At 42.3% G+C, this 24,001-nt stretch overlaps 1 protein-coding gene across 9 annotated transcripts in view; it reads left to right on the top strand.

The window, feature by feature from the left end:
* CADPS (calcium dependent secretion activator) overlaps nucleotides 1–24,001 on the top strand; it is a 483,924-nt gene that overhangs the window by 211,297 nt on the left and 248,626 nt on the right. For all 9 annotated transcript variants that reach the window (XM_079114383.1, XM_079114382.1, XM_079114375.1 and 6 more), the window contains exons 4-6: nucleotides 4,582–4,662; nucleotides 17,541–17,774; nucleotides 21,706–21,827. In XM_079114383.1, coding sequence (XP_078970509.1) covers nucleotides 4,582–4,662; nucleotides 17,541–17,774; nucleotides 21,706–21,827 — 437 coding nt within the window. The remainder of the gene's footprint in view (nucleotides 1–4,581; nucleotides 4,663–17,540; nucleotides 17,775–21,705; nucleotides 21,828–24,001) is intronic.

Here is a 24,001-nt window from a genome sequence, read left to right as displayed (position 1 = left end):
AATAAATAAACAATTTTGTAAAGGGGCCCAGGAGGCTGCTAACCCTTCCAAAGATCTCCGCTGAGGCAGGCATGGTGTCTGATGAGGTCACAGAGCTCAACAGACCAATGGCTAGCCCGAGGCTACTGCATCATGTCTAAAGCTCCTGCTGGTCACAGTTCTAGGTCATTTTCATTTCAGTTCCGAAGTCCAAACTGAATTCCACTGTTTTGTTGTTGTTTTTTGTTGTTTTTTTTTGTTTGTTTGTTTGTTTTTTGGCAAGCAGAGCAATGATTCAAATAATGCATTAAGTTATCTGCCTATCTCTGCTTATATTTCCTGCATATTGCAATCATCTTTCTTTCTGTGACTGAAGCAAAAAAAAAAAAAAAATAAGGTTGACCTTGGAAATGTCCATAGTTAGTGTTACCTCCTTATGGCTGTCACCTGCGAACCCCAGAGAGTTCAGGCATCCCCAAGGAGAGCTGGTACCCACAGATGTCTCCTAGGCACAACTGTGAAAGTCAATTCCCCGGGGGGCTCTAAGGCTAATGAGGAGGGAGACTCCAATCCCAGGCCCCCAGATGATTTCTCCATCACCCCAGAGGTCAGATAAGGCATCCCAGGTAGGTCTTTCTTTTCTTTCTTTCTTTCTTTCTTTCTTTCCTTCTTTCTTTCTTTCCTTTTTTCTTTCTTTCCTTCTTTCATTTTTGTGATAGGAACCTATTTACATAGTGAAATGACTTCCTCTCTCTGCCCCCCTTCCAAAGTTTCGGTTCACAGACATGAGAAAAGTGGTGAGACACACACGTGGTAAGCTGCCTAGGCAAAACTATTCCAACATGTGCTTCCGGGTTGCTCAAATGTGTTGCGCATGCGATCAGATAAGTTGGGGAAATTCCGGTCTGCAGCAGGTTGGGCTGGTGTGGGATTTCTTGCTTCTATGCCTTGTGCCCCTTTGAGGAGAGAATCAAGGGAGCGGCCTTTCCAGACTTGACCTGACTTTCGACCTTGTCCTCATGGAGAATCTAGAGAAGTCACAGGACAACTGTGCCCCAGAACACAACTTTGAGAAATGCTAGGAAGACTTTTCAGAGACTCCTGGGACATAATCGCTTATGACTTTTCTCATTTAGAAGGGGTTGTGACTTTGAACCAAGGCCCAACAGTAGGGGACAAATCCAGGACCAGAACACAGTCTCCTAACCTCCATTTTAGGACTCCCGGCTCTAGGACGGGTTCTTTCAAAAATCCCAACAGGAGAGTTTACGTGAATGAGTGCCCACTCTAAAATGGGGTAACTCTAGAAACTGTATGCTAAACTGCAGGACCTACTGTGTGCAAGTACCATGCTGGGAACTTTGTGCACATATCATCTGACCCAGTCATAAGATGCTGCTGGTGGTGGGGGGGAGTTACCTTATCCCACCTTTACAGATGAGGAAACTGAGGCTTAGTTGAGCAGCTACTCAATCCCTTTCAATAAGGACATTGCAAAACCAAGATTTGGACCTGGACCTGAATAGGTCTGACTTCCCTTGCATAATTCCTTACATGATGTCATTTCTTCCTTTCAGTGGTCATCCAAGATAAAAAGGTCTCCATTTTGCAGATGAGGAAACCAAGGTTTGGCAACACTAAGAGACCTAACAAGGTCACCCAGCCCAGGAGTGGGTGGGTGCTGCTCCATTTGGCCAGACCTCAAGTCTGTGTCCACACTGGCTCTACAGAGATGCTGGTCTGAGTCCTTTCTCTCGGCATTAACTAACAGGGCATGAAAGTGAGCAGGGAGTGCCACAGGCCTCTGACCACTTGAACTTGAGACCTTCCTATCTGCATTTATGCAACGCTAGGCTCAGTTTTCCATCTCTTGAAAAGAAAGGCCCAAGGAAATCGTTCCCTTTGCTTGACAGACAAGTCAAAACAGCCACACTGCCTCTGCCTGACCCCTGCTAGTAGGAAGATGATTTTTCTAATTAGCTAAAGAGCCTTCATGCCCATGTACGTTTTGAACCCTAATGAGCTGTTGAAGTGAAAGGTTTGCCCTTGGCCTGGTTCTCCAGCTGATCTCCCCTGCCCTCGGTGGAAAAGACCAGCACAGTAAACAGAACCTCGTTTCCATGGAAGCTCCCTCTCAGCCTTTTCCTTTTCGGCACTTGAAAGGGTAATTACTTGATTCCTCTTTATGTGTTTGGATTTCATACGGTGGAGCCGTCAAACTCGTGATAGAGGAACGGCCTTCTTGATCACGCCCGGCTATTTTCGGGGACTTCAGTCACATTTCCCTTTTCTTTCTCTCTTTGGATCATTAGCTGTCAGGCAGATGTATCCGCCCTCTGGTCACTCCTGCTAATTAGAGTCTAACAGAGGAAAGGGACTCGACCCGGAGAAAGTGAGAGACACTGAGAAGCCAGGGAAATACGTCAGGAGATCAGAGCCTCTGAGGCACATCCCCATCAGAGGGGGACCCTGTCCCATCTGGTGCACTCTCGTCTGAACCTCTGCCGCCCCCTGGTGGTCCATGTCAGGAACGCAGCCAGTGTGGGCTGCTCTATTAACAGCATAGATAGGTCCAGCCACCATTTCCTGAGGGTTCGCTGCCTCTCAAGCACTAGGTTGAGCACTTTTATAACTGTAGTTAATTTTCATGGCACCCTTAGGCAGAGTTATTATGAATATTTAGATGAGGAGACCCAAAGCACAGAGAAGGTAAGTAACTTGCCCAAGGTCACACAGCTACCCAGTGGCAGAGTCAGGGTAAGAACCCAGCCATTGCTGTCATTTCTTAGGATTCTGGCACTGCTGAAGCCTCCCCTGAAGAAATCGGTGTGTTACAAGGAGTGACAGAGGGTGGCTCTGTATGGCAAATTGACTCATGTCTACAAAGGGAAGATGCTGAGTTAGTTAACCACCAGGACCAATTAGAAAATCAAAACAAGGCACTTAAGAAGGAAGACAACAGAATGCTAGGCAAGAATTTCAGTTTGAGGCAGAGCAAAGGCAAGTGCAAATGCCTACCTCCAGCTGTGCCGACCAGGGTGTGTTCCTCCACATAACTGAAGCTCGGTTTCCTCATCTGTAAAATGGAGACTAATGGTACCTACCTCTTAAGGTTGCTATTTTGCTGTTGGGACCTGTGAAATTTCCCAAACTATTCTGTGGAATGTTTGTTTTCCATGAACTAATTGTGTAAAAGACAAAGTTAAATGCAGTTAAGTAAAGAACTTTCTCAAAGTCTTGATTGTGCTATCGTGTATGATCCTCAGTGATAGCGCACCCTTGGACTCAGTCACTGGGTGCAGGGAGAGAAAACAAGAAAAGAAAGAAAGAAGTAATCATGATGCTTCAGAAGTATGGCCATAAATTTTCTAGCAACATTGTTTGCATCAGATTGGAGGTGACTATTTCATATACCATTGCATAGCATAAGGAAGAAGCAGGAAGCTTCAGACTTCTGAATAAAAATGGCTTTTAGAACAAAAGGCCTTAGGAATCTCATCTATCCAGCAACTTTTTATTATGAATTGAAAAGTACTAAAAAGAGGAATAATGCCTGTCCTATTTCAATACCACCGTTTCTTATTAAAATTTTCTGTGAATAAAATAAGTCACGTCTTACCAGAAAAGGCAGACTCAATTACAGTTTGAAAGATAATGGTAGACTGACTTGGAAATAGAAAACTTCAATTCATAGCGCAGGCATCCATAAGCGTGGTCTGCCACCTGTTGTAAATAAAATTTTATTTGGGGAATGCGGTGACGCTCATTCATTTACAGTCATCTCTGGCTGTTTTCACAGTGTAATGAAGGAAGTTGATTCATGGCAGCAGCGATCTGCTGGTACTCAAAGCATCAAGTCTTAATTATATGGCCTATTCCATAAATGTTTATCAGCCTCTTTCATAGATTTATAGGAACGAGGATTACAGAAGTAAACCTTTCCTTCTATGAATGGAAAAACTAAAATCAGAGACACGAAGGAATTGCCCGGGTTTATTTATGCATGGGTGTTCTGACCTTGATATCCCGATAGCTGTCATCAACGAGGAAGACCAACATGGAGTTCACCTTAGATACCAGCAGTGATGGGAAGTAGCTCCCTGCAGGTCCGGTTGAGGTTTTGGGACTCAATAACAAGGAATGCAGTGACTCATTGGTTTTCCATGGTCCAGGGATGGAGGAGCTATACCTGAGCCAGAGATGCATGTGGACATCCTGGTAGTCTGCTCCCGGCATCCGTAATGGTGACTTTGCCATCTCCCTCCTTGAAAGTCTGCTGTATGAGCACTTTCTCACCTGGGCCAAAACAGGGGTGTTTCATGGAGCCTCCATTAGAAAAACTGACGCAGACCACTTTAGAAGTGATCGATGATTCCTACAAGGTCATTCAAGTGTCTCTCTTGGCAACTGCCTACCCCCTGAAGCTCCACTCCAAAGAATGTAACTTGGGGTTTCACTCAAATTGGATTTGTTGGTGGCAAGATTCTTTTTCTAGTGAGCTATGTCCATGGATCCCAGAGCGGGCATGGAAAATGAAACGTGGTAAGTTGGTTGGATTTTGTGACCCAAACTGAAAGTCTGTATGTTTGTGCTTTTGTGCAGCTGGACAATCCAGATGAACAGGCAGCCCAGATCCGAAGAGAGCTGGATGGACGTCTCCAGATGGCAGACCAAATAGCCAGGGTGAGGAAACCTGGGGAACATTTGCTGGGAACCAGGCTGAAAGTCCAACCCAGGAAGCGCACTGATCATTAATAACCTTCAAAAGATCAAGTTGAGCTGAGCACGGTGGTGCATGCCTGTAATCTCGGTGACTCAGGAGGCTGGGGCAGGAGGGTCACAAGTTTGAGGGCAGCCTGGCCAACTTAGTGAGAACCTGTTTCAAAAATAAATAAACAAATAAATAAAGAGGGCTCAGTGGTAGAGAGCCCTGGGGTTCATTCCCCAGTTCTGATTGGGCCCTTAGCCCACTTCTACCCACCCAGAGGTACCACATTCTCCAGTGAATATCCAAACTCAGATTCCACCTTTCTCCTAAGTCCTAGACTGATATTTCCCATCGCCTGCTAACACTGCCACTTAGACATGCCCCTGGCACTTCAAGTTGAATGTGTTGGAAACCTGCCTCCTCTCTTCTTCCCCCAACCCCATGCACACACCTGCATTTCCTGCTCTTTAGGTATTCTCTATCCAGTTACTATGGATGAAGCTTCCCAGTCACTATCGACCTCTTCTTCCTCCTGATAACACCCGCACGAGCAGCTGCCCAGCCTCATGGACTCTAAATGTGGGCTGGAGATCTCCTGTCTCCCTGCACCACTGCTGCTGTGACCCAGCCCCCATCTGCAGCACTTGGAAGCTACCACAGAGTCGTCATAGGTCCCTGGCTCTGATCCTTCCAGACCATCCATCCCACTTGTAGTTCTGGGATGAGCATCTCACAACAGAACTTCAGAGCCTTCACTAGATCTCCCATGGATCCCAGAGCAAAATCTAACCTCTTTAATGTGGTATTCGAGGTTCCCTTCTGGGCCTCATTTCCTACAACACTCTCACCAGGCCTCCCAGAGCCAGTTGCAGAAAGTGTCTCCCTCCAACCAGGTGCGGTGGCCCACACCTGTAATCCCAGTGGCTCAGGAGGCTGAGGCAGGAGGATCCCGAGTTCGAAAGCCAGCCTCAGCAACGTAATGAGGTTCTAAGCAACTTAGCAAGACCCTGTCTCTAAATAAACTATTAAAAAGGAACTAGGGATGCAGCTCAGTGGTTAAGTGCCCCTGTGTTTAATCCCTGGTGCCAAAAAAATAAGAATGTGATAGAGTCCCAGAAACACATTAATCAAAATTTAAAAAATATTTTAATGAATCTTTTTAAAAGTCCTAATGAATGTCAAAAATCCATGAAGAATAAAATATCAAAAAATTAAATAGCCACCAGTTCTTGCTGGTTCCTACTGAAGTCACAGGTCCTGTGTACATGTAAGCATGGAGTGCTGTCAGAAAAGACAGGGAGATAGGAGAGGCAGTAGAAAGAATTGGACATCATTTTCCCATGTTCACACATGAATACACAATCAGGAAATTCCACATCATGTGCAACCACAAGAATGGAAAGTTATACTCCATGTATGTAGGATAAGTCAAAATACACTCTCCTGTCATGGATATCTAAAAGTAAATAAGTAACGGGGAAATGCGCATGGAATAGAACTTAGCACTGGACCTTTCTCTCCATGCAAGAAGTGTCCCAGGATTTGGACATAGCGAAAGGAATTTTACTGGATCAGAAACCAAAGAGAGATTCCAGGAGGCAGAAGAAGCCCTCTGTTTTTCGCTCAAGCAGTTTTACTGAAACATTTTGCAATTTGTTTTTGGACACCTTTGAAGTTTATAGTCAAGTCAGTCTGGTGGCTAAAAACAGTATGCAGTTATAGATCTGGCTAAAGGTAGTGTAGAAGGCTCTTATGTTTTTAAAATCCTGCTTAAAATGTGGAGTAAACATCAGAAAGCCTTCAGAATTGACTCCTCCTGTAAACTCATTGTCTCCCTGTTTTAGTCAGCTTTTATGCTGCTGGAACTTAAAGACCCAACCAGAACAATTGTGGAGGAGGAAAGGTTTTATTTGGGGGTTCACGGTTTCAGAGGTCTCAGTCCATAGACAGCAGGCTCCACTCCTCGGGGCTTAAGGTGAGGCTGAACATCACGGTGGAAGAGTGGCAGAGGGAAGGAGCTCACATGGTGATCAGGCAGAAGAGAGAGAGACTGAACCCAGTTCACTAAATATATACCCCAAAGGCACACAACCAGGGACTCACCTCTTCCAGCCACAACCTACCCACCATCAGGGGATTAATTCACTGATTAGGTTAAAGCTCTCATAACTCAATCATTTCACCTCTGAATGTTCTTGCATTGTCTCACACATGAGCTTTTTGAGTCACCTCATCCAATCCATAACATTCCCATTAGCAAATGAGCTAGAAAATGGAGACCTTCGGTCCATTCCCCTGCCTCTTAGGCAACCGTACCCACCAACCAATAAGTATGCATCCCATCTACATAAAATTACACACACACTTCAAAAACAAGCTCATGGCACCTCTAATTATTTTTTAATTTGAGACTTGACATGATTGACATGATAATTTAAAAAACTGATGTTGGGCTAATTTTAATTTGTTAAAGGGCATTATTGATGAACAATTGGTATACAGTGAATCATAATGCTCATCCCTGAACTGATCAAAGAACTCCCCTAGCCCACACCCTCATTATTCCGATGCTATATAGGATATTATTAACAACTTAGAACTAAGCTTTCTTTAATGAAATGTGCGATTAAAATAAAATCTTGGTTAGCATTTTCAGAAAATGGAGAATAATTTCCGAATACATGGGGAGACCCCCCAAACATTTAGGGTATTACACATTTCTATAAAGTAGTCTTCCCACTACTATCTTTTTCTCCTAGCAATTGGCTTCCTTCTGCAATATTATTTTCATGCCAAAGACCCCTTTGCCCTGGCTCTTTGCTCTTGGAGCGAGGTGAGCTCTTCACATATGGAGAACATATCAGGGTCTTCAGCCTTCCCTGGCCATTGGTGATTGGTTCAAAATTGAATGTTTGGTGGAAACTAGGCCAATGAATCACCTCTCTGGGGCTGTGCACTGCCAGGCCAACAGGACTATATCTTCTAGTGATAAAAAGATGTCTGCAGTCATGTTTGATTCTTACATGTAGGTGAGAACAGTTGAAAGGATAAAGCCAACACAGAGAAACAGAATCCACAGAGATGCTGAGGAGTCCTCAAGGATGTTCACATACCTGTTTCCAGTTATTTTTGTGTTTTGGTTGTTTTAGCTATAGAAACAGAAAAATCAATTCTCCCTTCACTTAAACCCACCAGACTCATACTGGGGAAAATTGAAAAATATCTCATCTACCAAAATATAAGTAAAATATCAAGATCTCATATATTGGCTAGTTCATGAAGAGATATTAAAACAAAGCACCTTGCCTCTCTTCTTTTAGCATGTCCTGATTTTCTATTTCCAGCCCCACAGTGAATTTTAGTGAAGATGTGCAATTCAATCCATATGGCTGAATGTTGGCTTCTGTACATGTTATAACCAGAAATCCTGCCTTTAGGTGTTACCATCGTGTATAATTCACTCTGTTCTCTTATGTAAAAGATGGGTTGAGCCCTTTTGATTGCAACTGGGAGGCACCAATTCGAGAAAGCTAATGGAAAACAGGAAAAGATTTTAGAAATCAAGAAACCCAAGGTCAAAGTAGAGCAGTACTCTGGGAAAGAACTAGAATCAGGGGCCACAAAGGGATCAGGGCTTTCTGTTTAGATTCCATCTCTGTGTGTCACATTGATGATCCTTTCTCTGTAAAACCAGTTTTTCTAGTGGGGAGCGTGGCTGTCTCATAGCTCTGCTTGTTTCTGGAATGTACACATAGGGAATCATTCAGCCATTCAGTCTCCTTCTCAACTCCTTCTCCTTAATTCCCCTTCCTCGATCTCACTCCCTCCTTGAAATTCATAATTCTAGGAACCAATCTCTGATTGGTCTAGTTCAAGGATCAACCCTGGGTGCAAACAACCAATCCACAATGGAAAAATAGTGAGGGTCTCCCTTGTCTCAGGGATGCTGGAGATGTATCACCTAGGGTGAAGGTGGTACTTTAGAGGTAGGGTTGTAGGTAGGGTGTCATTATGAATTTGAGATGCCCCAGATGTGCTTAATTGTATTAACTATCACCTAGACAGCATTTACTATGTACTAGAGTCTTTTCTAAGTATTTTACACTCCATGACCTAGCTAACCTCCAATGACCTCATGAGAAAAGTACTATCACTATTGCCGCTTCTTAGTTGAGTAGGCTGAAGCAGAGGCATCAGAGAACTTGAACAAGGTTCAGAAACTGCTTTCTTAACTAATATGCATACTATAATGACAAAATACCTTTTCAAATACAGGCCATCCTGTTCCTCTTCACCCCAGTCTGAGAATCCAGTATTTCCCTCATGTAACCTTTCACCTTCCCTCATCCTGGCTATCTCTGCTCAGCAACCCTTTATTAAATGGGTCAGACTTTGGCTCTGTAATTTCATATCAACTCTTATTGAGATCTTTGTTAGGCAATCCTTGGTGTGATTATTAGGTTGGCTTACACAACCAGAAGTTGAATAGTCCCACAATGGCCGTCTGCAGGCCAGAGAGTTGGAAGAACCAGTAGCTGTTCAGTCCAAGATGCTGATACCTCACAACAAAGGGGATCAATGATACTACCCCAGTCCAGGACCTAAGGCTTCTGGAAATTCTTGGATAATCACTGACAGAACCTATTTTGGAAGAGTGAAAAACTGGAGATAAATGGAGCTTGCATCTGCTGCTGCTTCTTTGTCCTTCCAACTTATATTCCATCCAAGCCTCCAGCGTATTGGATGGTACTGCCCACACGTAGGGAGGGTCTCCACTCTAGTTCATTATCCCACATGCCAATCATTCCTAGACACACCCTCATCTACATACCCAGAAGCCTCTTAATCTTAGGCATCTCTTAATCTAATCAAGTTGACAATTCAGATTAAACATTACACTTGGAATTACGAAATTCCCCACAGTTTGGGCAAATCAAAGCTGAGGAAGTAAGAGCAAGTAGATAAAGAAGTTCATCTAAAACACCATGCCTGAGTTCCAAATGCCTTCTAATGTATTGCTGGTTTTAACGAATTATGACCAAGACCTTTGTTTCTCTCCTTTAATATCCTGCCCCTTCCTCATCACTCCCTGCACTTTACCCCCACATTGTCCATGTTGACTGGGGAATGCTGGAGCAGTCACTGCTGAAGAGGACTCAGCTATCACCAACCTTCTGCTGAGTATAAACGACAGGTCCAAGTTATAACCTGAGTCCTCTTGTTTTTTGTCAGCTTTTCCACCACTGTGACCAAAAGACATGACAAGAAAAAAATATAGGAGTAAAAGTTTATTTGGGCTCATAATTTAAGAAGTCTCTGCCTGCAGATGGCCAACTTCATAGCTCTGGGCCCAAGGCAAGCCAGAACATTACAGTGGAAGGGCCTGGTGGAGGAAAGCAGCTCAGGACATGGCACCAAGAAACGTAGAGAGCTCTGCGCACCAGGAAACGTAGAGAGCTCTGCGTCTGGTCTCAAATATAGACCCCAATGTTACACTACCACCCCCAGTGATCCACCACTCATACCCTACCTACCTACAGTTACCATGTAGTTAATCCATATCAGTGGATTAATCCACTGATTGGACTATACCACATAATCTAATCATTTTACCTCTGAAAATCCTTACTTTGTCTCACATGTGAGTTTTTGGGAGATACCCCATATTTAAACCATAACAGCTCTAATTCTAAATTTCTTGCATTTTCTTTTGAATAATCAGGTGCGATGTAGTAAATTACTCCAGGAAAGGAGGGTTTGCCTTTCCTCTCTCCCTGATACTTGCCCCTCTAGGAACCAACTTTCTTCCTCTAGAATTTGCTGTATATTCCCGTCAGCTTCCCTAGAAGCCCATACAGGTAGCAGAATTAGGCAGAACTGGCTTGTGGAATTCAGAATGCTCTCTGCTTTATTTCTTTGCAATCTTGAGAAGAGGTTGTAGAAACCCTGAGGTTTCTACCAGTCATGTTCTTAGCATCAGACACTGCCACTGCCAGGCGTGTGTTTGTCCTCTCCTCCTAGGACAGGAGAGAGGGAAGATCATCTCTCCCTTATCCACAGCCCTGAACTGTGTGACTTTCAGTTCTATCACACCAGCATCCCACAAACCATCAGACAGAGACGGCGACACAAGAACATCAGACGGATAGTGCCTTTGTGAACACCGGTCACGCTGCCTTAAAAATTTCAGGAAGAGATCGGAGTACATTTTTTTCTTTTAATCTGGTAGAAAAGACTTCTTAATCCCTGTTCAAACATTTTCCCAAATCCTCTCATGTTAATATTAAAATGTCCCCACATTTCACCCACAAATTAAGTCTAAGTTATTTAAATTGTGTGATTAGAAGTTGACATTGAAGCTTAAATAGGCAGATTGTGGCATTAGTGCTGGTGTGATATTTACCAGTTCTTTTGGCCACATTTTTGGGATAAAATTCCAAAATTCTCAAGCTAATTATATAATACAAATAGTACAACTTTTGTGGTCTCAGTGGCAGAAGTCAGATGAAACACCATTGGTTTTTCAAGTCATCATTTAAATGTGAAATTGCCAGTTAGACCCCTTTTCTAGGCAAAGCAAAATTACCCTCTTCTACCCTGGCCCTGTTGCAAATACCAATGAAAAATAATATCTAAACATTTCCTCAATGGAAAAGTTCCTTTCTATACATTGCCATAAATCAGATGAAAGTATAATCATTTTCTATTAGTGAAAGATACTAACACCCCAGCTTACAAACTAATATTGCATCTGGCATTCATCCCATGTCATGAAGTAACACAAGTGTCCAAGCACACAAGAGGACTCTAGTTTGATTTATTGCCTGAAAAAAAAAAATGCATGTAAAGGCATCTCCCTGGTTCTGGCTTTGGACAGATAGCTAAGTACCCAGGGAAATAGGAGTTCAATGAAAAAAACTAAATTTCAGGAAGCTTCTCTAAAGAAGTCCATCCAATTTATAAAATCTAAGGAAATAAGAGCAAGTGGGTAAGAAAGCTAATCTAGGAAATTATATCTGAGCCACAGGTACCTTCTCATGTCTGTAAATGCCAATTTTGACAAACTACTACCAAGGCTTTCTTTTACTCATTGGAAGTACCACCCCTTCCTCATCCTTCCCTACACTTGACCCCCACACTGTTCATGCTGGGGAAATGCTGGAGTGGTCATTTCTGTTGGCATTACTCATCAGCCCTCTGCTGAGTGATTGCTGCAAAGTAAGGTGCTGCATTCAGGGTATACCATGTCCAGCAACCCATAGCATCATTATCTAAGCCCTGTTGACATATGGGGCCAGATGGTTCTGCTCTGCTGTATTGTAGCTAGTTTGAAACTTGTACTCATTAAGTTTCAAACTCAACTCATTATCATCTTAACATTTTTGCCTTATTTTCTTCCTGGAAATGGGGGTTCAAGAGCAGCAGCACTTGCTTCTGTGGGTCATTAGAAAGATTTAAAAAGTTAAGGTGTGTAAAACATTTAGACTGGTGACTAGTTTATAGTTAGCACTCAGTAAATGCCAATGAGCCTCATTTTGTTTTCTTAGACACTGTCATTATTACTAGTGTTGTGGTGGTTGTTGGTGTTGGTGGTAAAGTAGCACCCGTGTGTGTGTGTATGTGTGTGTGTGTGTGTGTGTGTGTGTGTGTGTTTAGAAGCAGAAAGAGAGTCAATGGTCACCACAAAGAATTCTCCCTTGTGATCTCATACTCTTCACAATAATTCTATGAGGCTTATTATTACCATTTTCAACATGGAAACCAAACTTCAGATGAGTGAAGGTATCAAAATAACATCAAAAAGCTGTACACGGTAGGCTTAGGGCTCAGAGTTCAATCTGTTTCACTAACACGAACTACATAAGGTACCTCTGGTGCCTCTTTGTGCTCTGTGCCTACCTCTATGAACTCCTGTGTCTAATTGGTGGCTTTTTGGCTTGCCTCCACTCTACCATCACTCACCCCTCTCCCGACTCCTTCCTTCCCAGTGACACACATACCAGAGGACACATTATGGGAGCCCAGAGTGTTTGAGGGATTGAGGAAAAAAAGTTGCCACACTCTTAGTGAGCTCCTGTGTCTAAAAAGCATTCTTTGGTCACATTCCTCCTTTTTGACACATTCCAACATATGTCATTTGAGCCTTTGGGTACCAGCATCCTCTGTCTGAGCAAGGGTAGCATTATCAGTTTTTACCCATAACCCCTTCATTTTCTCTCGGTTAAAAAAAAAAAAAAAAAGAAATCCAGAAACAGCAAAGAAAAGCTAATGGCTAAAGGAGCTGTTAGGACCTTCAAATGCTATTTTTCAAGATGTTCCAAAAATCCCTCCGTGTGGCCAAGCATAAATAACCATGGTGAGGATTGTCCTTGAGAGGCTGTCCCCATTGAGGAGTGTTATCATCCCCAAACAAAAACAAATAGCCAGCAGAGATTTTCTTTGGAGGACTCTGTCCACCCATACGCTGTGTCTTTTGTGAAGCAATATGAATAAATGGTTCATTTGTCAAGGTTAATTTATTTTTATGCTTGGAAAAGTAGCACTAGAGACGGAAGGCTGTGTTTTCCTTATTATGGCACAATGCAACTTCGAAATGTGTGTGTAATGGGCCTGCCACTGACAGGTGCTCTCAAGCACCTCAGCCTAGATTGACAGAATGCTATTTCTTTTCAAGGCTTAAGTACTCAGAGCAGGAAAAAAAGAAAATGACCCTGTTTCCCCTTGCAGACTTCAGTTTTATTTGCTTCTTTTTTATGATGTCATTAGAAACTGTCCAAGTTTCAGAAGGAGTAGTCCAATTCTTTGAATTTTCCAATATCCTGCTGCCTAGAGTTGGGTGGAAGCTAACTCTGTGCCAGAATGGTGTTGCTTGTAACTGCTGAATCTTCTTCTAAAGTGTCCAGACTGTGGAAATCCTCTAGAGAGTTCCCAGGAAGGGTGAGATGAGGGACTGCACTCCATACAGTCTCTGCTCATTAGCAGGAAAGAAACCATATCATGAATACTATTTTTTCCCCTCCATCCCCCTGACAACCACAAAGCCAGAAACTGGTGGCAAAAATCACAGATACCATTTACCTAGTTCTCCCCAAATTGCCTGTAGCTCTTTAAGGTTTGAGCTCCAATATGAGGATAGAAGAGGTACATCAGTCTATACTTCAGGCTCTTGGGATGCAATCCTTATTGTTTGGCTACCTTTAACATAGTCGAAGAACTATCTCAGGCCATGAGTCAACCTACTTCATTCTTCCTTCACTTTGCAGAAGGGCCATGATCTAAAGGACATGGGGAGATATTCTGTGGATTATGTATGGTTAAATGGACCTTCTTGGATTCATACTTACCTATAATATTTTCCATGGGAAGGAGCAGATACCAATGACCCTATCTCAGTCAACTTGCCCTGATAGAAAACTCCTCTCCTTCCACCAGACCCACTCCAGATCTCTCAGGAAGAATTCATACCTTCTGTACTTCCATTACAGTCATGGTACTGTACTTTGGTGTTCCCTTCTAGATCTTTCTCCTCCCTGGCTGTAAGTTCCAGGAAGATAGTCCACACCTTCTTACCAGGATCCCCCTAAAGCTAACACTGCTCCAGGCAAGTCCCCGCATCTTCTTGGCCTTCTACAAAAAGAGACCCAAGTTCTAAGGCTAACAACTCCCCACTGAGCAAGTTTAAGAATGAGAAAAATCAAACCTGCTATGCAGATGTCTTAGAGAAATAAGATTTTGGGGATTCTCTTACATTGAATCATCACCAGTTTCTCTCATAAACCTATTGTTTCATTTCAGAAATGTTCATCTGAATTCTCCTCTCACATTCACCCAACATGTTCAGAAAGCACCACACAGGGCTGAGCCCAACCCTAAAGCAGGAAGCGATTTGAACAGAGGTTCCAGAAGGAACTGGTCCTCTGAATGACAGATTTCAGACCCCCATACTCATTTACACTGAAAAATAGAATCGCATCTCAGTGTTCTTCCAGAGCTTGATCCTCACCTCTCAACTCATAGCTGAGTTTTACCTACATTGATATTTAATACATTTAGACAAACCAAGGATCCATCCACACAACTCATATACTGAATGATTATTATGTGCCAAACTGCATGTTAGATACCAAGAATTTAGCAGAAATATCTAGATAGTTATAGTCCTGATTCATGGGCCAACAGGAAAGACAGATATTAAACAATAAATTTCACAAATAGTCTATTAATTACAGTAGTTGTTTTATTATATTCAGGCTACTATAACAGAATACTATAGATGGCTGATAAACAACAGAAATTTGCTTCTCACAGCTCTGGAGGTTGGGAAGACCAAGACCAAGGCACCAGCAGACTCAATGTCTGAGGAGGACCCACTTCATGGTTTATAGACCGCTATATTTATGCATGACCTCACATGATAGAAAGAGGAAATGAACTCTCTGGGGCTCTTTGAAGGGCACTAATCCCATTCATAAGGGTTGTGTCCATTCATAAGCCCTCATCACCAATCAGAGACCTTATCTCCAGATGTCAGCCCATGGGGGAGTAGGTTTCAATGCATGAATTTGGGAAGAACACAAACCTTCAATTTGTTTCAAAAACATTACCAGGAAGGTAAGCTAGTGTCATAAGCAACCGGGGGATCCAACATAGGAAGTGTAATGTTGAAGCTGCAATATGGAAGATGAGAGTGATCTTGGGAGGAAGAGGAAAGAGAAAGAACCCTAATGACAGCCTCCAATTAGGCTGAAGACTGGCACAGCACCAGGCATCTCCAGACTCTAAGCAGAGGCTCCAACATGAAGGTTCTGCAGGTTCAAGAAACACTCTCGTAGCTAACTAAGGGTTAGGAGAACTGTTGATAGGAAAATAAGAGATTCCTAAGGAACTGAAATGCAGGAGATATAATAGGCTTTGCGAAATGAGGAAACCAGTACCAGTTGAAGCTCCTTTCCTGAGTCTAGACAGCCTCTTCTCTTGTTCCTTTTTTCTCTCCCTCCTTTCTTCATCCATACATGCCACTCCTTGCTTCTCTATCTATATGCTACCTCTTTCTCTCTTGCTTGTCAAGTGTCTTATTCAGCCTTATACTGGTCCAATATGGCAGCCAACCCTAAGTTGACACGATTGTACTGTTTCAACTCCACCAACCAACTATAATCTCAATATTACAATTCAATTGCTTAAAGAAGTTAATCATCTGATGGACTATTAGCCATATAATAAAGTCACCTCCCCGGCCATAAGGATGGAAGATAGAACCGTTGCCTAAGCCAGTCAGCACAGGGTATTTTTTATTTATTTTTTATTTGTTCTTTTTACTTATACATGACTATAGAGTATATTCTGACATATTTATACAAACATGGAGTACATCTTATTCTAGGTAGGACCACAGTCTTGTGGTTGTACATGACGTGGAGATTCACTGTGGCATAGTCTACATGTACAGCACAGCACTCAGAAATGGCTTCAGAGAATGTGCATCAGACTCGGGTGGGAATTCTGGGATGAAAGATTCTCCATCTTTTATGGATATTACGAGAGGAAATACTCATTCTTCCTGTAGATTCTGAGATGGGATGTAGTAGATTCCAGATCATAAGCAACATTTTTGTGACATTAACCCATTTTGTCCCAGCATCTCAGGCAGAACACTTATAAAAACTTAAATTTAGCATATACTATGTAACCATATAATAAGAAGAATATAATTATATAATAACATTAATATAATACATAAGCTCAGGATTATTATCTTCAACCTGTTTTAGCACACCTATGTCAATTCTGTTGAATATTCACAGCCTTGTGAACGTGGGACTTAATGGGTTAAGGGGAATCAGACAGCGTGGAGCCATCGAGAGGAGCCAAAACCAAGGTTATGAAGGTGACATCATCTGAGCCGTGATTCCAGCTGTTCTTGAAGCTGAGTCTACCCATGACATTTCGAAGCCAAGCCAATCAGTTCCTTTTGTTGTTTAAGCCAATTGTAGTTGTATTTTGCTGCCCCTTGCAAAAAAATTAAAAAATTAAAAAAGTCAACTGTTGGTTTGCTCCTTACCCCCCATTGTTTGTGGAAAGGGACTTGGGAGTGCAATTTCATGTTCTACCTGAGAAATGGTTCTTTGACAAATGATTAATCCAAATGATATTCAAGGTACCCAGACAACTTCGAATTATGGGCAAACAAATGGTAAAGCTCAGGTATGTTGCCTTTAGAGCTGAATTCATAAGTATGGAAGGGAAAAAGCAGGTCATTCTGATACTGAATTGCTCTCTCCTTTTCTAAAGAATTTTAATCACGTTTTTCATCACTTCATTAATTTTTTCAATTTTTCTTGAAAACGGTAAGTATTCTTCTTAGAAATAGCCACAGGCTATGTTTGAAACATCTCAAATGAATTCTTTCTGAATTATTCATGTGAGAAAATCTCTATAGATACCAGAAATAGGGTGTCTTTCTGTTTCCATAACTTAAAAACAACTTGACTGTGTTTGGCTAAAAAGAATACCATTTGAACGGAAACCAGATTTGAAAAAAAAAAAAAAAAAAAAAAAATCACCCCATTTTGCTTTCCACAAATCAAATTTGTTGGAGGAAAAACATAGAACTTTAATAAGACACTTAACTCTTTCTCACTCTATGTGGATGTGTGTGTCTGACACACACCATAAGCAACCAGAAGGCAGGCTGCTGTCTAGGTATCAAGGCTGAGCATTTTCCAGCAGAATACCATGGGCAGATTTCATTAATGGTATATGTATTGTAACTCAGGACCATGATAGAAGATCTTTCTATGTAAGTCAGGACTCTGTTTACTCCTGTGTTCATATTTTGCTTTTTTGTTTTAAGGAACGCAAATTTCCCAAGTTTGTATCCAAAGAAATGGAGAACATGTACATCGAGGAGTTGAAGTCCTCCGTCAACCTGCTCATGGCCAACCTGGAAAGCATGCCAGTGTCCAAAGGTGGAGAGTTCAAGCTGCAGAAACTCAAACGCAGCCACAACGCTTCCATCATCGACATGGGAGAGGAGAGTGAGAACCAGCTCTCCAAGTCAGATGTCGTGCTGTCTTTCTCCTTGGAGGTAAAAAGCCCTAGACCCTTGAAAACTTCCTTGCAAAGCAAGCCAGATACGGGTGATTAGCTACAGCACAATCAGCCTATTTTCCCCATTGCACCCTGGGAGCAGTTATTAAAATAACAGCTTGCCAAGCATAGGTCAGCTAATCAGCAAGCGATTCTCCCCTCTCCGGGAGCACACTTTTTCTTGAGGAAATGCAGTCTTAAGAACCACCTACTGAATGTGATCTTCCCTGACTTCAAACACTGCTGAAGGATTTCATAAGATCTTACGCAATTCCATTTAGAAGCCTAAAAAAATTTGGCAACCTCTATTATAAGAGAGGCAATCTTGCATCGTTTCATGTGAACTATAAATTCTCTTTCACATCTTCTTTCCTGTTGTATATCAGAGTTACCTGGGAAGTTGGATTGCAATGCAGATTCCTGGGTACCACACAGACCTGCAGAACCAGTCATTAGGCAGTGGGAACAAGTCTTAGGCAATAACCACCCAAGAAATGAAAACACACATTCCCCACAAAGACTTGAGAGGAAATATTACAGCCTAAATGCCAATCAGCTGGTACATGGATAGGCAAAATGTGGTATGTCCATTCAGCAGACTATGACTCAGCAAGTAAAAGCAACAACCCATTGATACTGATACCATGACATGGGTGAACCTCATAAATACTATGCCTAGTGCAAGCAGTCAGACACAAGAAAGCACAGGATGCATGACTTCAAGGATATGAAATTTCCCAAAAGCAAATCTACAGAAATAGAAAGTAGATTAGTGTTGTTTGGGGTAGAGAGTTAAAATGGGCATAAGGAATCTTATTCAGGGAGGTTAAAAAAAAAGTCCTAAAACCAGTTTATGATGACCATCACACAACTTGATATTAACTTTAAAAAAATCACCCCATTGTCCCCTTTCATGATATATAAAATATGCCTCCCTTGAATTGTCAGAAAACAGAACAAACTCCAGGTGGGTGTAGCCCTGAAATCTGTGTTTTCAACAAGCTACTCAGATACTTCTTATTCTACTCCAAAGTTTGAGAATCATTTGTAACTTATTAAAATCCAAAACCACACAAGGATTTTTTAATTTTTCACATTTTTAACTGATAATAAAAATCACACACATCTGTGGTGTACCATGTGATGTTTCAATACATGTCTACATTGAGTAACATTCAAATACAGGGTAATCCTACACATTTCCTGAAACATAGTATCTCCTCTTTAGGGAGTCCTTCCAAATCCTTTCTTACAGCTGTTTTTAAATAGCCCATTCCACAAGGATTTTATGATGACCCTAGATTTGGGAATCCAAGAGTCTAGATCAAATTTTTATATATTTGATTAGAATGTGTAATGACTAAATGAATATTCTAGAACATAATTGAGGATGGTTGTGAATTGACTACAGGCAATTTGTTTTTCTGTGATCAGTTTGGTTGGAGATACGTTACAGCGTCTCCATGTGTATTTTGGGGTTGGAAGAGGTGATATTCAGTTAAATATAGAACACTTGGCATGCGAAAAAATTATCAGCGTAATTTCACTTTCTTTTATTTTTTTAAACACTGCCACCTGAGGCACCTTTTTCTTAGGTGTCTTTGAATTTGATTATTGTCAATTAAAGGTGGCAATTTATTCCCTACTGTCTCTTGTCTTCCTGCAGAAAAGAGAAAAAAAAGAGTGGTCTATTGACTTGGATGAAGACTGTCATTTTCTAATTCTTTCTTGGTTCTAAATATCATGTGGCTGATCATCTGAAAAACAGATGTGGGCAAGTCCTCAGGCATATTCCCATATATACACGATCTAAATACAGAGTGAAATGCCCTGGGGTTCCCAAATACTCTTTAATCGGAACACTAAATTGCACATCATAGTAAAAGTGCCAGCAAAAAACATTGCACATCTATTTGTGAACGTATTTGTGGGGAGAAATCAGGGGAGGCAAGAGGACAGAGAAAGAAGGCTGTCATCAGAACAGACTAGGATTTGAACTTCCAGGGTGTTGCGAGATATGTTTTATATAATTGTAGAAATGCAAGCGTGGAAGGCACCCCAGGGAGCAGTTAACATTGCACAGGGAAAAAGAGTTTGGGATTCCAAGTGGCATGCCTGGCGCTGGACAAGGGCAGTGTTCTGATCCAAAGCAATAGATCCGTGTAGAATGCTGATAAGGACCAGAGGCATTGCCTTCAGTAACTCTGTGGAGCACACACACACACACACACACACACACACACACACTGTGCAGATAAGAAAGCTGAGGCTCTTCAGATTTGAAATCAAAATGAGATGACTTCAGGGGTCAAGCCGTTTTCCCACCATCACATGAGTAGTACAGTTGTTCTCCTGGGCCAGCAGCATCAGCATCACCAGGTAAATTGTTGAAGATGGAAAGTCCTAGGCTCCATCCAACCTAATGATCAGAAACTCTGGGTGTGGAACCCAGAAATCTGTAGGTGGTGTTGTTGTTGTTGTTGATGATGATGTTATTCTTTTTATTTTTTAATTAATTTTTTTATTCTTGTTGTTGTTAGATATACATGTTAGTAGAGTGCATTCTGATATATCATACCTACATGGAGTGTGACTTCCCATTCTTGTGGTTGGACATGGTGTGGAGTTTCACTGGTCGTGTGTGCATATGTGAACATAGGAAAGTGACGTCCATTCATTCCACTGTCTTTCCTATTCCCATGCCTTCGTCCCCCTTTTTCTGATCCAATGAGCTTCCCTTCTCCCCTCCCCACTCGCGGTAGGGTAGCATCTGCACATCAGAGGGAAGTGTCTGGTTTTACGAGCCCTCTGAATGAGTCTGACGATTCTGATTCATACTAAGTTTGAGAAACTGTGTGCTATTACATGGCAAAGGTCACATCCCTATTGTTCTTCCTTGAATTAAGCCAGTAAGAAAGTTCATATTTCTTGCATATCTGCATAGCTCTCCTTGTGTAATGATGTTATGTCTTTCAGAGTACAACTGAGAGATTGTTTTACACATATTCCTCACGGTAGCTGGCTGAACTAGGTGATTTGGTTCTGATTCTTAAATCAGTACCTCTCCTTTCCCCCTCATTTCTCCTTTCTGTCTCCTCTCTCATGACAGAGCAAACCCCCAAATCACTGAATATCAGTATAGCTGGTGATTGAGTAGAGCATAGGGCAGCGATGGAAGGTACCAGAAATAGCCAATGATACATCTTGGTCCAAAGGGACACCAGTCTCTTCCCTTAGTCTAGACCAGAGACTCTGTAGCTCTAGATATGTTTTTGTTTTGACTCAACAATGTTGGTCTGTAGAGTTCTCATATTTTATTCCCATATGGATGACCAGCACCATTTCAAAATCAAATTTCTGACTGCAATTCTGATTCAGATTTTCATTTTCTGGTAGGAAAACTGGAGTATCTGGTAACTCTGCACTGGGGAAGGAAACCATCAGCTGCTCCCTTTAGAGAGAGGGAGCCTCTGATCTCCAGTGTGTCACAGACCCCACTACTCCCTACCGCACCTCTGACTGTAATGTTGAATGGCACTTGCCTTTATCATAGTTTATTTGCACTATTGCTTACCTTTTTTGTAAGGAGAAGAGTGAATTCGCAAGTTGTGTATCCGCCAAGAGGTGAATCAAAGGCTAGAGTATTTTTTAAGAAAACAGGCAAGAGTCTATTTCTTGGTAAAAAAATGGCGGCGGCCCTGAGAGCATCTGAATCAGTCAGTGTGTCTTTCCACCTGGGAGACGATCGGCTACGCTCTGAGGAATAGCAGCTGCATACTACACTGGTCCCAGCACCCTGGGTGGAAACCCGATAGGGGCTATCAGATACCTCCTGTCTTTCTTTCTGATGACATCTCTGTTTCTTCTCCTCTGAGATGTCATCTGGGGACATTGAGAGTAACGTCCTTCACGTGTGATTCTCTTTCCAGGTGGTGATCATGGAAGTCCAAGGCCTTAAGTCCTTGGCTCCAAATCGCATCGTCTACTGCACCATGGAGGTAGAAGGAGGAGAGAAGCTTCAGACTGACCAGGCCGAGGCTTCCAAACCAACGTAAGTGGGGTGTCTCTGTGATGTGTCTCATCGAGGGCTGGCACCCTTGGTTCCATCTTGGCCAACACCAAGATCAAAGTCGGTTTGCCCCAGGAGGACCTAGAAGACATATGCCTGCTCATTTATCCAACGAGATGACTTGACCTCACTCTTATTGGGCAGCCACAACAAAGGTTCCAGTCCCTTCTAAACTGAGAACACAGGGAATGGAAGAGAGGGTCTCTTTTCCTGGATCTATAGGTATTCTCCTGAGATTGCTTAGTCACTGCTTCTATCCTTCAAGGTGATGTGCAGGACAGCTTGGCATAAATTGGTTTTGATATCTTTTCTTTGTTTTGGGGGGAAGGGGATACCAGGGATTGAACCCAGGGGCACTTACCCACTGAGCCACATCCCCAGCCCTATTTTGTGTTTTGTTTAGAGACAGGGTCTCACTGAGTTGCTCAGGGCCTCGCTCAGTTGCTGAGGCTGGCTTTGAGCTTGCGATCCTCCTTCCTCAGCCTCCCCAGCCACTGGGATGACAGGTATGCACTACCACCATGCCTTGTTATCTTCTCTAAACACTATTTGGTTTATAGCATTAATTTTTTTTCCAAAATCTTTACGTGTCATGAGATGCATTAGCCAGGCAGTACATTACACAGGACACAGGACATTAATTCATTAGGTCAACACAGTTTCATGCAACATGCTCTGTGTAAGGTGTCATGACAGAGTGGGAAGGAGATTGGTCTCTGTTGTACCCCTGCAGACTTCACAGGTTAGAGCAGCGTCAGAAAAATAGAGAATTATAAATACAGTCAGTCCTCTGGCTCCTTGGATTCCACATTTTCAATGTTCGCGAAATGTTTGAGAAAATGAAAAAAAAAGATTATATTTGAACCAAACATGTACAGATCTATTTTTCTTTTTTTTTTTTAACTTTTTCTTATTAGTTGTAAATGACAGTAGAATGCACTTGGACACATCATACGTAAATGGAGTGGAACTTCTCATTCGTCTGGTTGTACATGGTGTAGCGTTACACGGGTCATGTAGTCACACATGCACATGGGTAATAATGTCCAACTCATTCCACTGTCCTTCCCACCCCTGTGCCCCTCTCTTCATTCCGCTCTGTCTAATCCAAAGTACCTCTGTTCTTCCCTAGGGCCCCCCTTATAGTGAATTTGCATCTGCATATCAGAGAAAGCATTTAGCCTTTGGTTCTTTGGGACTGGCTTATTTTGCTTAGCATGATAGCCTCTAGCTTCATCCACTTACCAGCAAATGCCATCATTTCATTCTTCTTTATAGCTGAGTAGTATTTCATTGTGTATATAGACCACATTTTCTTTATCCATGCATCTGTTGAAGGGCACCTAGTTGAACCAATAGCTTAGCTATTGTGAGTTGAGCTGCTTTTGTTGTTTTTCTTATACCCTTACCTATACAGTATAACAACTATTTCCATAGCACTTACACTGAGGTATTGTAAGTAATCGAGAGATAATTTAAAGTACCCAGGCAGATACGCAAAGGCTATCTGCAAATACTAGGCCATATTTGTAAAGGACTTGAGGATCCATGGATTTTTATATCTACAGGGAGAAAAGGAGAGACCTGGAATCAATCACCCTTGGATACCAAGGGTCAACTATAATTATAAATGCTGAGAAAATAGTGCTTTGAAAGGAGAGAGTGGGTGCACTTCAACCAGCTTGTGGGCACACAGAATAAGCCATTCTTAGGATGTCTGAAATGTTTGACATAATACTATAAAATTCGAGGAATAGCAGTGGAATGAAGACCAACCCAGGTGGTGTGAATAGCTTGTGCAAAGGTCCTGTGGTCAGTCAAGGCCTGTGGCAAGGAAGAAGTCAAATAAGGCCAGTGGTACTGGAGTTTGGAGAACATAGAGTTCCCTAAGCCACTGGAGAGGCAGGCAGTGGCCATCCCCCCAGGGCTATGTAAGCCCACAGAGGGGAAGCATAGAGATAAACGATCGGATATGTGTTTTGAAAAGATCGCTCTGGTGGCAGCGGAAGAGGTCAGAGATGGTACCACAGATCAGTTAGGATCCTGGGGCTATGGTCAACAGGAAGTGTGGTGGTTACTTCACTGAGTCAATAGGATCTCAGGCCTCAAAGATTCGTGAGAGATCACTGCTCTGTTCCCTCCCTACCCCCTGCCTC

This window comes from Sciurus vulgaris, assembly GCF_902686455.1.
Source record: "Sciurus vulgaris genome assembly, chromosome: 16".
NCBI classification, from domain to species: Eukaryota; Metazoa; Chordata; class Mammalia; order Rodentia; family Sciuridae; genus Sciurus; species Sciurus vulgaris.
This window is presented reverse-complemented; position numbering and strand designations above follow the sequence as displayed.